Source organism: Pelodiscus sinensis, chromosome 1 (assembly GCF_052426305.1).
Source record: "Pelodiscus sinensis isolate ZL-2025 chromosome 1, ASM5242630v1, whole genome shotgun sequence".
Lineage (NCBI taxonomy): Eukaryota > Metazoa > Chordata > Testudines > Trionychidae > Pelodiscus > Pelodiscus sinensis.
This window is the reverse complement of record NC_143052.1, coordinates 307,828,807-307,845,767: the sequence shown is the minus strand read 5'-3', so window position 1 is coordinate 307,845,767 and position 16,961 is coordinate 307,828,807. Positions and strand designations below refer to the sequence as shown.

Below are 16,961 nucleotides of genomic sequence, written 5' to 3'. Positions count from 1 at the left end.
AGTCCAAGCCTCCACATTCCATCTACTCCATCTTGCCTCACATGTGCAGCTTTCAGCAGCTCCATACAAAAATTGGGCAGTTCCTCCATGCTGCTTGGGTCCAGCATAGGGCTGGAGTTCAAAGCACAGGATAGAATTCTCATTTCTTGCATTCAACCTGGACCTAGCAAAGCTCACAGCAGCCCAGGGCAGCAAATGCAGGGAAAGCCACACAATGCCCCGGGTTAGATTATGATACTAAAAATCTAAAAAGTCTATATTGAGCATGTGTAAACTGTAATTTTCAAAGTCTAAAACTTTAGTCTAATTTGGGCAGATTTTTGCAGGAACAGCATAAAGTACATCCTTGATATAATGGCCACAAACTTACCACAAATGTCAAGTTCCTGCTCCAAAGCACAGGTGCAGAAAGCTTGCTTAAACAAAGGCTTCAATAATATATCCCTAGCTTTGTTCTTGGAAACAGATTAAATTGTTAGGGCAACTTTGTTTTTAATCATCCTGCGGTACATAATCAGCATGGAAAACTGCAGTCCAAATAGTTAAAATTGGAGGGCATTATTTTGCTTGGAGTCATCAACTCAATTTTTGTTTTTGGAAAATAAAATGTAAATGGGGTTGGGAATGAGGGGTTAAATATGCAGTATGCCTCCAGGGAAAGAGAATAAGCCCAGCCCTCTCTTCCCCACAGTAGCTTGGGGTCAGGTGAGACATGCCTCTTCATGGCCACTACAGCTCCAATGGACACAGCTGAGGGAGGGGTTCATGTCCCCCAGAAGGAGCAGGTCCAGGTTAGGCTGGGTAGGGGCTATGGAAGGACCACCTATCCACAGCAGTGGTAGCTCTGGGCCAGCTCCACATTGGGTGCTATGGCTGGGGGAGAGGTGCCTCCTCCTTTAGCCTCAGCATGGAGCAGACATATCTGGGGCTGAAGGGGGGAAATCCTCTCCTATCACCAGAGAACAGATTGCCACAGGAGAGGGAAGCACAACCCCCCACCAGCCCAGAATGGAGCTGCTGTGGCAGCTCTGCATTGAGGCTGGGAGGCAAAGGGGGCACTCTGCATGTCCACCCTGAGCCCTCTTTCAATATTCACTGAGGTATGTCAGTTTTGAGGACTGCACTTGCTTTGGTGATTCTGTCTCTGTTCTGTTTGGTTTTATGAAAAGCAATCCCATTCCAGGAATAACCAAACCCTTAAGTTGCTTTAAGTTATAAGAGGAAACTGTATACTGAATTTGGTGGTCTTAGCTCTTAGCGTTTAGGAGTTCTTGAACAAACATATACTCGATGAGCTTATTACTCCATTTACTAGTTGATCCATACATTTATGCTTTGAAGTAAGGTGAGCAGCTCTTTCCAACAAACTGTCCTGTATTACTACTAGATTGTAGAAGTTAATGTATAATGGACACCTATATTTGCTATACATTTAAAAAAAAATCTAGTAAAAAATTACATAGGAAATGGAAAGCACTTAATTTCTTCTCTTTGGTCAGTGCCACATAGGTAAAGTGTAATAATTGTGAAGCAATTATATGTTCACCTGAGAATTTAGAGAAGTCAAGCTCTTAGTATATAGTTTCTTTAATAGTTCACATGGTTTCAGACATTTAAGGACATTAAAGTGTATTTCAATTAAAAATATTTTATAGTTTTTGATAAAGAGGTTGAAAAAAAATGTTAGCCATACAAATTCAAATGTGATGGGCAAAAATAAGGGGGATGCTAAAAAGAAATCTGGACAGTTAAAGTTAAGATTGCAGAATATCGACCATAAGTCACAAGAAGATTTAATGTACAAAATAAAGCAAAAAAATCAATGGAAGAAACATATTTCATCCTGAAACAAAAGTGCTAATAAGATAATTACAACATGACGGCATGAACAAGGTTGTTCTATTTCCATCCTGTTAGATGAAATTGGCAAGCCTAATGTACAGTAACATTTCAGAACAAGTTCATTTTTGTTGCTCCTGCAACTGAACTGATTTCAGCTCTTGGCACAACAGCAAAACATGGCCATCAATGCTAGTGAGCACTGATATAGCTCACCGCTAACATTACCTGCATCATGGGATATTTTGCTTCAGCAGGACTTCCAAATCCATTAACGCCAATGAAGCTGGTGCTAAAGTAGGAATCTGTGAGACTAGCATCAGATAAGCCACCACCATCTATTCCAGGAACTAAAAGAAAAAGAAAAAAAATATTTCAGATTATTTTAGTTTAGCAAGTCTACCTGTTTCTTGCCAACAACATTTTTTTCTAGATTTAAATCTGCATTTTTAGGAGAAGCAACAAAGAAAGCATATTGGTGCATCTAAAGAAAGAAAAAGTTAGGCAAGAGGGGGGTAAATAAAGCATGTGTGTTCAATATGAAATTATGGCAGAGAATAGGCAGGGCAGAACTGCACATGCCCTTGAAGGCAGGGATGAGTAACTCAAACAATGTGAAAAGAGTAAGGAACAAGTGATGGTAACAGAATCTGATGTAATGCAGTTGAAGCACCAGAAAAGGAAGAAAGGAAAGTAATGATTTTGCATACACAGTAAGTAGTACTCAAAGTGTTCAATAATTTATTTCTAAAGTAACCATTTTTCAAACAATATATTCATTCCTCTTTATGGCAACTTCATGGCAAGTTTACAATTTAAAAGTCACATCTGGGGAAGAACTCAAGCATCATCTTATGACACAGACATTCAATGTTTCCTTAAACTTTTCATTATCTTGCATTTCAAAAGTGCTTAGACATTTTTAGTCAAATTTGCTAAAAAATTCTTCCAAGCTAAGAACAAGCAGATTTAATTCCCAAGGCACATTTTCAGAAAGTTAAGAATCTAGAAACAAGGCCTTATAATACAAGTATTCCAACTGTACCTATATAGATTTGTTCCGGTGGTGCAACAATGATGTTTAAGGAAAAAAAAAGATATATAGTAATTTCACGATGAGCTAAATCAGACAGCAAAGAATCAAGATTTTGTGGTTCTGTGGAAGGTGTGTTTCATAAGACACACGTCAAAAGCATAAATGTGTGATGGCAATAAATGTGTGGATCCAATTCAGAAAAAAGGCCTGTCTCTCACTAGTGCAACTTGGACCTTGGTATCAGCCTCCAGACAGTTGTCAGAATGCTTACATATCTTCCTAGTCACCACTATCAAACAGAATCAAATAGATCTCTGTACCAAGCAGAAAGATTGCAATTGCTGGTATTCAGACACACATGTGAATGCAGGGTTTTGAATGCAAAAGCAGGGTACATGAACTGGTTGGTAACTTCTAGTCTGGAAGCAGGGAACAGATAGCAGGAAAGTAAACAGAGAAGGCAGTAGAGGATTAGCAGCACTCAAATGGCACTAGCCTTTACTGAGTTAGCAACTGGCAAATTGCACTCACTCTTCAACCTATATCCTGACTTGAGCCAGGCAACTTAAGTTAATAACATCACTGTTCTTGAATGATAGACTGTCTGTGGATGGAGGGGATAAGTTAAGAGGTACATTTTAAATATCACAATTTAACTCTTAATCTAATCCTGACATGACACTGGCATTTAGCTGACTACATTGAGATTTTCAGGAATGGTATATTACAGATATTAACTACTTGTGGTCATTAAAAAAATAATTACATTTTCTTCAAATCAAATTTGAATCCTAAACTTAAGGACTAATGGAATGGGAAGGCAGAACTATATCTGTATATACAGCACATTCAAGATTCTCTTCCAAAACTCCAGAAGAGCAGCTAAGAGGGAGCTCTGGACCAGACCCCCCTTTATTTAAGCCCAGCAAGAGCCAGAACTATTATTCTATATGTAGTCTGGTCCTGTTCTTACTCCACTCTTTCGAAGTTGTTTAGTTGGGAAGTGTGAATTCAGAAGAATGAAACAAAACTATTCCATTGTGGAGACCTACTGTAATGAGACAATACTGAAAAATACAGCACTGCCATATTGTTACCAGCCCTTGTAAGTCAGGACCCAACCTGGGTTATAGTATATTTAAATACAACCTATTATTTTGTTGGGACAAGGAAGCCCAGACATTCATCAGATATTTTTGTAAGATGGAATTCTGAGGCTCTATTTAGTGACAATTAGTTGTTTTTTATTCAAAACTGCTTGGGTTTCCACTGAAGCATCTACTGCCTTGGAATCAGGAGTCTTTCCCTGAATTTCAGTCAGTATTTTTGAACTGAAGTACTGCTGCAGCTTTATGCTACAATGTACAAGTTAAATCCAGGTCCTTCCTGAGTGGTGAAGGCCATTAGCACTTTCCAAGTTTCAAGAACAGTTGCCATTCCAAGACACACTGTATAAGCACATGGGCATTTCTACTATTTCACACTACATTTCCTTCAGAATCTTTAGTGATTTACTGCAACTGAATGTCTCAGATGGCACCATAAACTTCCTCAAATATTTCAATTTGTTTGGGAATGTCACATGGATTTCTTGCATGAAAATACACAACTTCACGTAATTTTTTCATTATCCTTCATTATAAAAGCTGACTTTAGATACCTAATTTCTCTGCTACATTACAGTTATAAGCAAAAGCCAAGACTACATAAAACTGCAAAAAAGAGGAGAAAATTCACCTTCTTTCAGATAGTTACTTTGTGCATTTCACAGCATTTTTGCTTAGACACAGTAAGCCTTTTCTACACTGCAGGGTTTTTGCACAAGAAGCTTTTTGTGGAAGAGATCTTCAGCAAAAACTTCTTGTGCAAAAGCATGTCCACGCCTCAAAGCGCATCGCAAAAGTGATGTGCTTTTGCACAAGAGAGCATCCACACTGTTTGGACATGCTTGTGCAAGAAAGTTCTGATCGCCATTCAACAGAATGGCCATCAGAGCACCTGTGCTTTGTGTGATAGACTCTTTTTGTGCAAGAAACCCCTGTTGAGCATCCACACACACCTTTTTGCGCAACAATCATGGGAAAAAAGGAGTTATTTCTCCTAGAAAGAGGTATACCTAAACTGCAAAAAGTCCTCTGTTCTGTCTATTGACTGTAGATTTTCTTGCACAAAAACGCTCAAGGTATGGACACTCCGCAGGTTTTTGTGCAAAACCCCTGGGCTACGTCTAGACTGGCATGATTTTCCGCAAATGCTTTTAACGGAAAAGTTTTTCCGTTAAAAGCATTTATGGAAAAGAGCATCTAGACTGGCACAGACGCTTTTGCGCAAAAGCACTTTTTGTGGAAAAGTGTCCGTGCCAATCTAGACGCGGTTTTGCGCAATAAAAGCCCCCATCGCCATTTTCGCGATTGGGGCTTTTTTGCGCAAAACAGTTTTTAGCTGTCTACACTGGCCCTCTTGTGCAAAAATATTTCTGGAAAAGGGCTTTTGCCCGAATGGGAACGTCAAAGCATTTGCGTAAGAAGCACTGATTTCAGAGAGCAGAACGTCAGTGCTTTGCGCAAAATCAAGCGGCCAGTGTAGCCAGTCTAGACACAGCCCTGTAGTGTATGCATAGCCTTAGAGTAGGTCTACACAGGGTTATAAGCCCTGTGGCAAGGCCATGTTGGCCCAGGTCAGCTGACTCGGGCTTGGGCTGCAGGACTAAAAATTGCTATGTACATGTTTGGGCTCAGGATGGAGCCTACACTCTGGGATCCTACCCCTCACAGGGTCCCAGAACTCAAACTTCAGTTCCTGCCAAAACATCTACACAGCTATTTTTCAGCTCAAAAGATTGAGCTCTGCAAACCCAAGTCAACTGACTCAGCTGCAGGTTTTTTAATCCACACACAGCCATGTACCCTAAGGGTACGTCTAGACTACTTGCCTCTGGCGACGGAGGCATGTAGATTAGACTACCAGGCATAGGAAAATGAAGCGGCGATTTAAATAATCCCCGCTTCGTTTACATTTACATGGCTGCCATGCTGAGCCAATCAGCTGTTTGTCGGCTCAGTGCGGTAGTCTGGACGTTCCGCGGTTGACATCAAAGGCATTTGTCGACCACCCAGGTATGCCTCCTGGGATGAGGCAGGGTAATGATCTACCAGTTTGTCCATAACTTCATAGCTAGGTTACTGCACCACACTGTAGTACAAAATAAGTATACTGACCTTCAAAAGATAACCAGACCAATACAGAATACCTATACGTCCCATGCATCACCAGTCACAGAAAGCACACCTCTCTAATGCTCCACTCACTACACTGGCTCCCCATAAAGAAACATGCTGATTTCAAGGTGGTAGTCCTCAGACACAAGGCCTTCCACTGCGCTGTTCCAAGCTACTTAGTAGAACAAACCAATCTTCCTTAACAATCATACTCCACAGAAATGATTAAATGAATGACCTCAAAGGTTTAACTTATTAAAACAGAAGACAATAGTTTTCCTGATAATGGTCTGAGGCTATGGCATTCTATTTCAGAGGTAAAGAGTGAATACTGGCTTCCCTGCCTTCAGAATAAAACCTCAAGTTTCATTTCTTTAACATAGCCTTCCCATATCAACAAATAAGACAGACAGAAAAGGACATGATGCAGCTCATATAGACATACATTAGAAAAGGGAAAATAGTTTCCAGCCACTTTGCTAGAAGCCAAGAGACACAGAGTCCACTTTGTCAGACTGTCTTCTACAAGATTATTTTGGGGGAAACAGTTCATACAGCAACAGGTGCTTGATAAACACCGAAATAGATGAGGCAGTTGTCACTTTGTGTATTTTCTAGAAGACCACAAATGATATGTCAATAGCTTTCTTTTCTTTTCTTTTCTTTTCTTTTCTTTTCTTTTCTTTTCTTTTCTTTTCTTTTCTTTTCTTTTCTTTTCTTTTCTTTTCTTTTCTTTTCTTTTCTTTTCTTTTCTTTTCTTTTCTTTTCTTTTCTTTTCTTTTCTTTTCTTTTCTTTTCTTTTCTTTGGCTTTGCTTTTGACAACTAATTATTCAGACAAGCTACAGATTTTTCTTCCTCCAAGAAAGGCCACAACTGTTAGAATAATTTTTAACTGTGTCAAGCCAGCGCAAGAACCCTTTTTAGGCTGCAAGTGACTGGACTTCACCAAGAATAAACAGTACTGAGTAATGGATCTCAGACACTTACTTTTCCATGTATAATAGGCCTGGTACACACCCTTGAGCAGATTTTAGACTTTCCACTTTGAATTTTTATTGACACACATTTACTGAACAAAATTAGACACTGCATTTAATATATCCATCTTGATCTTTTCTGTGTAACTAAATTCATAAGTTTATTTTCAAACTGTTTAACATTTGGTACCATTAAAATATAATGTCCAATACGGTTCAATTTCCCAAAAGTATATTTTAATTAGCTTAGATGGAGTGTTTACTATTTTAGGATGGTGGGAAACTTACAAAGTTGGGTAAGTTGTCTTATAAGATACATGGATGTATTTTTCCTATATTAGCATTGTTTATGCTTCAGAAAAGCAAGGTTAAATATTCTCAAGATAATCCTCTATATTGCAGGGAAAGTTAGCTAGACTAGTTTGAGGAGCAAAGATGGACATAGAAAGAATGCAAACAACAGACTGGGTTTCTCTTTCACACCACATCTGTAAAAAGTGTCTGGTGAGCAAACTAAGATGTCAGGCAAATAGATATAAAGAACAAAACATATTTTAAGTGGCTTAGAGGATCCAAAACATTATTTACTTCTAACAATGCTGTAAAGCAACTGAAGGCAGGAAAGTTTAGAAAGAATCATAGAACATTTTTTCTACTTTTTAAAAGAAAACCATCAAGCAATTTCTCACTTATGATAGCACAGCAGTTCAGCTGTCCTCCTCTACGATACTTCTTCCACTACCATAGCAAGAAAGAGAGGCTCTTGATTACAGGCATGAGAGATGAACAAAGGACAGCAACAGCTTTTTATTTAAAGAAGAGTAATGTCAATATCTGTAAGTGGACATCCAGCTAACTAATCAGGTGGACCATGGATATTGCCAGACCAGAGAGTGCCAGACTAGAGAGGATCAACCTGCATTTCTATTGCATTAATTCAGTATCATAAACAGATGCAAAAATATCTTATGAGCAGTCTTCTCAGAAATTGCACTTAAAAGAAATAGCTCTCTCTTTAATACCACATGTGATCAGGACGCCCATTTTATCTCATTTGAAAGGTAGTGCCTCTAGCAGCTCTTAATATCCAGATATTGTTGAGTAACAACAAGCATCTCCTGCTAAATAATCAAAATCCCTGCCTGCAGTGCTACTAAAAGAATTACACAGGGCTGACTGTGCTCAGGTTTTGAGATCTGACCAGATTGCAGACAAAATGATAACAGTTGGCCCAGGAGAAAAGGTAAGACCTCCTGTTAAGCTCTGCTAAACCACTGTTTTGTGATCTGTTGTATAATTGTATGTATGTACACACATACACTCCCCCTCTCTCCTCCAACTACAGGCCTCAGTCAAATGCCCCTTTTTACTCTGCAATTATTGAAAGAAGTTGAGAGCAACTCCAAGTACAACTGCTAAACAGGAAGCTCTGCTTTTCATGAGCTGCATAACTATGAAACAATGCTTAACTAAAACAATGGTTTAAAAGGGATCTGCAAAGTATGCCTAATGACTTGGGTTTGTGCCCTTTTTTATGCTTCTTTATAATGTGTAAATGTTGTCTGAAACAAAGGTTTGGGAGGAGATTTTTCTGCTTGTTTTTAATCTTAAAAATAACAGGATTATAAAATTTGGTCTTTCCCAGCTTTACCGGGGGGGGGTCTCGCAAATTAAGAGCTAGCTTTCTTCTAGATTAAGGGAACAGACAAGATGTGTTAATCTTTAACTGGGACAAACTTTCTCTCAAGTGTTTACTATGTACTCACATTACTGTTAAACATCTCTTTTATTAAAGATTGGAATATTATCTTTGTTCCTAATTTTCTGCAGCACAGTATATCACAGTGCCAGAAAAATAATGTCCAGAATTAACCTAGTGTACTGCCATCACAGCTTAAAAAGGTGTGTTTCTACAATGAGAAGGCAGTCTTAATTCAAAATCCTACTGGATATAACGAACGGGTACATTTTAACTTCAATGTAAACTAACCTAAAAGAGGGATGTGAATGTTTAACTGTCAAGTATCAGAGGGGTAGCTGTGTTAATCTGAATCTGCAAAAGTGACAAGGAGTTCTGTGGCACCTTAGGGTACGTCTAGACTACCGCGTTTTGTCGACGGAAGTTTTGTTGACAGATACTGTCGACAAAACTTCCGTCAACAAAGAGCGTCCAGACACATTGAGTTCTGTCGACAAAGCAAGCTGCTTTGTCGACAGAACTCCGTAGTCTGGACGCAACGTTACAGGCAATAACACCTTCTGTCGACAGAGTTCTGTCGACAGAAGGTGTTATGCCTCGTAAAATGAGGTATACCAGCGTCGACAAAACTGCTGAGTTCTGTCGACGTTATGTCGACAGAACTCAGCGGTAGTGTAGACGCTGGTATAGTTTTGTCGACAAAAGCCCACTTTTGTCGACAAAACTAGGTAGTCTAGACACACCCTTATAGATTAACAGATTTATTAGAGCACAAGCTTACGTGGGCAAAGATCCACTTCATTAGATACATGTAGTGGAAATTCTAGAGGGAATTTCCACTACATGCATCTGATGAAGTGGGTCTTGGCCCACGAAAGCTTATGCTCTAATAAATGTGTTAGTCTATAATGTTTAACTGGTAAGCCCACCCTTAATGGTGGAGTCTTACTGGTTAAGGTTAACTGGTGGCAGCTGAAGCAGCTCTCCACCTGCCTCGGGCAGGGGGCTGCTTCAGCCCTGCCAGAGACAGGGCCTGCTCCAGCCAGGACACCAGAGCAGCCCCTGGCCGCAGGATGCCCTGGCCCACCACAGGCAGGGGCTGCTCTGGTGTCCTGGCAAGAGCAGCCTCTGTCCATGGCAGGTCTGGGCACCCCACAGACAGGAGCTACTCTGGCTGGGATGCTGGAGCAGACCCTGTCTGTGGGACAGCCTGGCCCGCCACACGCAGCAGCTGCTCCAGCCCGGATGGTGCAGCCCCTGCCTGCAGCGCGAAGGTCACTCCCTTTAATCGATTAACCTGTTAAACAAAACCTAAATGAGTTTTCTTTAGCAGCAAAAACAAAACCTGGTGTGGGATGTCATGTAACACTTAGGAAGACAGCTTTTTAGCTTCAAAATGCTATGATATTTGTAGGGCTTATACTCAACCCACTTAATTCTGTAATGACTTTTCCTCTATCCAGAAACAGCCATAATACACATGGATTAAATGCAATATTTGAATATTGTTTAATGGATTCTCAAGCACAAGTCATGTGCTTTATATTATGTGTTTTTCAAGATACTGTGTACTGTCATTACCGCAGTGACAGCCTTTAACTCTGATATCCCTTCTATGCATGTTTTAATATAGCATTTCTCAAGGAAAGACTAAGACTAATTATCTTTATTACAAACATTCCAACTTAATGATCAAGTATTTTATTTACAAAGAGGAAAAAACAGGAAAACAAAAACAAAACAGCAAACTTTACCTTACCATTAATACTGGGGAAGCTAATCTCCTGTCTCAATACTGCAAAATGTACATGTCATAGAAGTATCTAATCTAGACTGTAAATTCCTTGGAATAGATGTAATTTCTTCCTTTTTATTTTTATACAACCACTAACAACTCAGCACTCAAATGGGGATAACTGAATTATTCTCTCCTTTGGCACCCCACACTCTACAGCAATTTGTCAATCCTCACACTTTCAAAATATGAACACCCTCTAAGATCTTCAAAATATGTTCTCTCCAAGTGCTTTCCAAACACAACGGCTACGTCTACACTGGCACCCTTTTCCGGAAATGCTTAAAACGGAACAGTTTTCCGTTATAAGTATTTCCGGAAAAAGGGCGTGTACATTGGCAGGATGCTTTTCCGGAAAAGCACTTTTTCCGGGAAAGCGTCCGTGGCCAATGTAGGCGCGCTTTTCCGGAAAAAAGCCCCAATCATCATTTTCGTGATCGGGGCTTTTATGCGGAAAAGACTACTGTGCTGTCTACACTGGCCCTTTTCTGGAACAGTTTTTCCCGGAAAAGGACTTTTGCCCGAACGGGAGCAGCATAGTTTTTCCGGAAAAACACTGACAATTTTACAGTAGATCGTCATTGCTTTTCCGGAAAAGCAATGTTCAGGAATAGGTTGCTTTACTGTGGTGATTAAAATGATTTAAAAGCATCAAGATGACTTAAACTCAGTCACACAACACAAAAGCCATGTGATTAGTGTTTCTTTAACTCCTTACACATTATGCTAAAATACAGATATTAGGCAGCCTTGGCCATCTCAACACCAAAGCAGGATAGTTTCCTATTCTAGCTTTCCTAGGGTATGTTTGTCCTGCACATTAAGCTTGGTTCTGGTGTAGGGATGTTAAATCGTGATTAATCAACTAATCAAGTATTCAATGGCGGGGAGAGGGGCGCTCGCTACCCACTGCAGCTCTGTAGTTTAAATATAGTAGGAGCCGGGTGGAGCAGCTGCCCAACTCCTACTACATTTAAACTGCAGAGTTCCAGCAGGGTTAACTCCCGGGGCTACATGAGCTGGAATTAAGTAGTCCTAATTTGCGCCAGCCCCGGGCGCTAGCCCTGCTTCATCTTTGCCTAAGAGCCGTTGGTTCTTACTACATTTAAAAGGCAGAGGCACGGCGGGGACCCAGTGCAAGCAGGAACTAAGCAGTCCCCACTTGCACTGGGTTCCTGACGGCTGCGGCTCTACCTTTTAAGGGTATGTCTAAACTACATCCCTTTTTCGATAAAGGAATGTAAATTAGACATATTGAAATTGTAAATGAAGCCGGGATTTGAATTTCCCATGCTTCATTTGCATAATGGCGGCTGTAGCTTTTTTTCGAAAAGCCAATTTTTCATTTTTTGAGGATTACAGAATCTTTCGAAACAAGGCATTTATCGAACAGAGACCGTGATTTTTTCCCAAAAAGCAGCTTTTCGAAAAAAGCTGCAGCCACCATTATGCAAATGAAGCATGGGAAATTCAAAATCCGGCTTCATTTACAATTTTGATGTGTCTAATTTACATCCCTTTATTGAAAAAGGGATGTAGTTTAGACATACCCTACATGTAGTAAGAGCTGCCTGCGCTGTGCCTCTGCCTCCCCTGCCCAACCTGCCCTGCGGAGATGGTGCTGGGGGGGGGGGGCGGCTTTTGAAACAGCTCCCTCAAGCACTGGCTCCTGCTCCCCTTTCTCAGCTGCCTCTGAAATAGAGGCAGTGTGTGTGTGGGGGGGGAGGGGGGGGGCGGGGGGAACGTGAGTAGCTGACTACTCTTTTACATCCTTATTCTTGATTTTAATCCAGTTACACCACATTAGTGTGCCACGCATAAATAACTAGAACACTGGCTCCATCACTGGTCCTCTCTCTTTCATTCCATGTTTTTCTTTGAACAACTTCATACCAGGGATGTGAAGGACTAGTCGACAATCAGATAAGCAAATGCATATCAGATAGCCTGTCGACTAATTGCTTCCCACCCCTTGCTGCCTCTATCAGAAAGAAGCAGCAAGGCAGGGGGAAGAGGAGAGGGTACTTCAAAGCAGTAGTGCCACATGGAGCCTGGGGGTGGACCCAGGGCTCCACATGGCACTGCTACTCTGAAACACCGCATGCAGCCCCCATGGGGCCAGCTGAGGTGTCCTCAGCTCCACATGGCATTTCAAAGCAGCAGCACCACTGGGAGCCCAGGATCAGTGCAAAGTTCCCAGCTGATCACAGGCTCCACACAGTGCCGCTGCTTTGAAATGACACGAGGAGCCTGACTCCGGGCTCCTCGCACTTTTTCAAAGCGGCCGTGTTGCATAGAGCCAAGGGTTAGCGGGGGAGTCCCCACCTGACCCTGAGCTCCACGCAACACTTTCACCTTTGAAGTGTTGTAACAGCCCTAGAACTATTCCTACACTTCAAAGGCGGAGGCACCTTATTGACTAATCGAATAGTTGATGCAAAATGCATCGACTATTCAATTAGTGAATTACTCACAATTTAACATACCTACCTCATACATAGTTTCCTAAAGCTACCATTCTCTACACTCAGTCAGCAATCTACCTGTCCATTCCTTACTAGTCTCCATCCAATTCTGCATTTCTACACATCTCTCTGGCATCTCATCCTAAATCTCTCCCCATTGGCATTCACTAACACAGCCAAATCTTAACTCATCCCCTAAGCCCACCTCAGAATTTCTCCAAGAAAAACTGTGTTTATTGCAGATTAGACACTATCGATTGTGTTGGGTAAAATTAAATCTTAACCTTAACATGGAGCACTGAGATATAATGGCAGGTAAAATAGAAAATTTCAAATGTACAAATCATTTTTTTTTAAAAGTTCAGTTTATTAAAATACATTAGAACTGTTTTCAACCTTTTTTCATTTGCTGACCACTAAAAATTTCAAATGGAGATTCAGACCCACTTTGGACACAGGCTGCAGACCCACAGTTGTCCACAAACCATGGCTTGAAAGCCACTACATTAGAATATTGCAATCCAACTTGTTGCATTTTGTTTAGTTTTGAAGAGCTAACTTCCTGTTTAGTTTGTCTTTTCGAGTTGCTTAACTACTACACTTAACCACTTCTAGCTATCTTTGAGACACCACTAACTTCCTGAGGAAACAACAGTGCATCAGTAATCTTCCTGAAAACACCATCCTGATCACTATTGGCGTAGAAGCTCTCTACACCAATATCCCACACAAGGATGGAATACAAGCTTCAGGAAAAGTATCTCCAATGATGTCATGGCACATCTGGTGGCTGAGCTATGTGACTTTATCCTCCCCAACAACCATTTCTGGGACATTTGGGGACAATTTATATCTTCAATTCAGTGGCACTACTATGGGTAAACACGACCCCACTACATGCTAGTATTTTTATGGCTGACCTAGAACAACATTTCCTTAGTTCCCATCCCCTAGCATACCTCCTCTACTTACACTATTTTGATGACATCATCATATGGACCCAACAGAAGGCCTTTGAAGAATTCCAGAAAGATTTCAACAATTTCCACCCCACTATCAACCTCAGCCTGAATAATCCACACAGGAGATCTACTTCCTGGCTACTACTGTACAAATAAACAATGCTCGCATAAACACTACTCTTTTTACTGGAAACCTACTGACCACTAATCTTACCTACATGCCTCTAGCTTCCATGAAGGACACATCACACAATCCATTGTCTACAGCCAAACCCGAAGATATAACCTTATCTGCTCCAATCCCTCAGATAGAGACAAACACATAAAAGATCTTTATCGAGCATTCTTAAAACTTAAAGATCCAACTGGGGAAGTGAAGAAACAGATTGACAGAGCCAGACAAGTACGCAGAAGTCACCTACTTCAGGACAGGCCCAACAAAGAAAAGAACAGAACAGAACACCACTGGTTATCACCTACAGCCCCCAGCTAAAACCCTTGCAGTGCATCACTGAACCTACAACCTATCCTGGAAAACTATCCCTTACTGATGCACTGTTTCCACTGTTTAATCTCACAGGCCTCAGGGCCAGGACAGTCCTCGCCTACGGACAACTCCTCAACCTGAAGCTAATACTCACTAGCAACCATACAACACTCCAAAGAAACACTTACCCAAGAACCTATCCTGCAACCAATCCTGTTACCAACTTCATCCACACACAGTACAAGCAACACCATCACAGACTTAACCACACTATCAGGGGCTCCTCTACCTACACTTCCACTAACATGATATATGCCATCAACTGCCTGCAATGTCCCTCTGCCATGTATATTGGCCAAACTGGACAGTCTCTACACCAAAGTATAAAGGGTCACGAATTAGACAGCAGGAAAGGTAACACACAAATCTGTAGGGGAACACTTCAACTTTCCTGTAGCCATCCTTTTGCAAAAGAATTTCAAAACCAGATTACAAAGGAAGACAGCTGAATTGGAGTTCATTTACAAATTCAATACAATCAATTTAGGACTGAATAGGATCTTAACTGGTTAACTCACAATAAAGGCAATCTCTTCTTTTGATATTCACATCTCCACATCAAATGTGGTGAATGAGTCACTTCCACCCTGACGTGATTAGCCTTATTAACACAGTATATATACACCCTTGAATCTGTAACTTCCACTATACTTCTTCTGATGATGTGGGTTTTACCCAGGAAATCGTATGCCCTAATAAATCTGTTAGTCTCTAAGGTGCCACAGAACTCCTCCTTGTTTTAACTACTTTATTTCAAAACAATGGTGATGGTTAAGTCTTCAGCGCCTTCTGTAATCAATGTTACAAAACCTATATTGTAGGTCTCAGCTAAGAGAACAGAATTTCTTGATCTGGTTTCATTTGCTGAAAGTGACTGTATGCTTTCAGTGTTGCTATAATGTTGCTCATATATTAGCAGCAAATGCTTACTATTACTATCACAGTAAGCTTCCCAATATATGTAGTTTGATGGCTGTAGGAGCAGCAGTACTATGACTATCAGGCCAACCTGTTGTGATCTTGATCTCCATGTACCTTCCCACCTCCAGTTCATGGACAGTCTGAATTCTCAACCAATGCTACAATGGAAGGACCAACTACCTCAAGTGTTGTGGGCAAGATATTTAAATTTTGTTCTATTTTTATTTTTTAACCAGAAGTGTCCTATAAAGAATTCAAGGACGGATGCTCTTATTCTCTACCAAGAAAATGGAAAAAGGAGAAATGAGAGGACAAAACCAGTATATGGTTAAGGAAAATGACAGCTAGGCCTGGTCTACACTACACAAGTCAACATAAGAGAGCTTGTGTCACCTACTTATGTCAGTTCACACTCCATACCCTGATTCCACCAATGTAAGTGTCCTACTACTTTCACATAAACTCCATCTCCACAAGAGCCACAGGACTTATGTTGGTGTAGTTAGGGTGACATTGGCTATTGCCTGTCTTGTCAATTTCAGGGTTTACTCCAGGAACCATGAAATTGACAAGAAAGCCAGGCAGCTAAAGCTCAGCTGCCCCCAACTTCCTGTTGCCATTCCCAATGGTGAAAGAAGAGGAGACTCCTGGGTGACTGGCCCCTGCTCACAGTAGGGAGTGAGGTGATGAGAAACCTGCTAGGTAGCTGGGCTTCTGGTGGGGAGCTGTGTGGAGCTGAGAGCCCTATCTCTCAGGCCCCCATCCTGCCTCTCTTCATACTGTAGAGGAGGTCCTGGTGAGGAGGCATACCATCAACAGAAAGAGGATAGTGTGAATCTAATACAGGTTGACTTATGTCTGTAGTGTGGGACATGCCCCTAGTCTTGGGAGTAAGGGGAACAAGAACTCAACTCAATAATAGCAGCACCCGTGTTCTCAAGGCCAGCTTCTTGAATGTGCAAAATTAACACCACACAGCAGCAGGGGGGCTGCTGTCACAGCAGAGCTACGAAAGCAGCTATAGCCCCCTATGATTTTACTTTAGTGATACTCGACTACACAAGATGAAAGATTATGAAAAAAAGTATTACACTATTTTATAGTAAAAAGCATCTCAAGGAGTTAGTAAAAAGTATTAAAATTATCTAACAAAAAACTTTTACATTTAAATAATATTATAGTTGCAAAGTCAAGCACTCAAAAGTGAGGCAATGTTGGAATTAAGTTGCCATAGTCTGTTGCTGTACACATTATGATCATTTTTTAATACATGATCAGATGCTATTTTTCCCCACAGGCCTTAGTCAGTGTCCAATCCAGGGAATAAACCATGGCTGTATAAACTGGACTGTCTGTGGGACTCCTGTTTCAGCTGTTGCAATTTAAAAGGTGTGTAGTGAACAAGGCAGGAACTGCAGGAAGAGAACCAATGGTCACGTGGTTAAGGCAGGTGCATGCTGCCCTAGAGAACTAATTTTTATCCCTATGTCCAAGTTTCTAA

General features: G+C 41.0%; 1 protein-coding gene across 5 annotated transcripts in view; it reads right to left on the bottom strand.

Annotated features, from left to right (window-relative positions):
- Positions 1–16,961, bottom strand: part of PAN3 (poly(A) specific ribonuclease subunit PAN3) — a 115,519-nt gene that overhangs the window by 92,410 nt on the left and 6,148 nt on the right. For all 5 annotated transcript variants that reach the window (XR_012900724.2, XM_075919221.2, XM_075919222.2 and 2 more), the window contains exon 2: positions 2,068–2,189. Coding sequence is in view for 4 of the 5 variants with exons in the window: in XM_075919221.2 (XP_075775336.2) it covers positions 2,068–2,189 (122 nt within the window). In the remaining variant the exon portion in view is untranslated. The remainder of the gene's footprint in view (positions 1–2,067; positions 2,190–16,961) is intronic.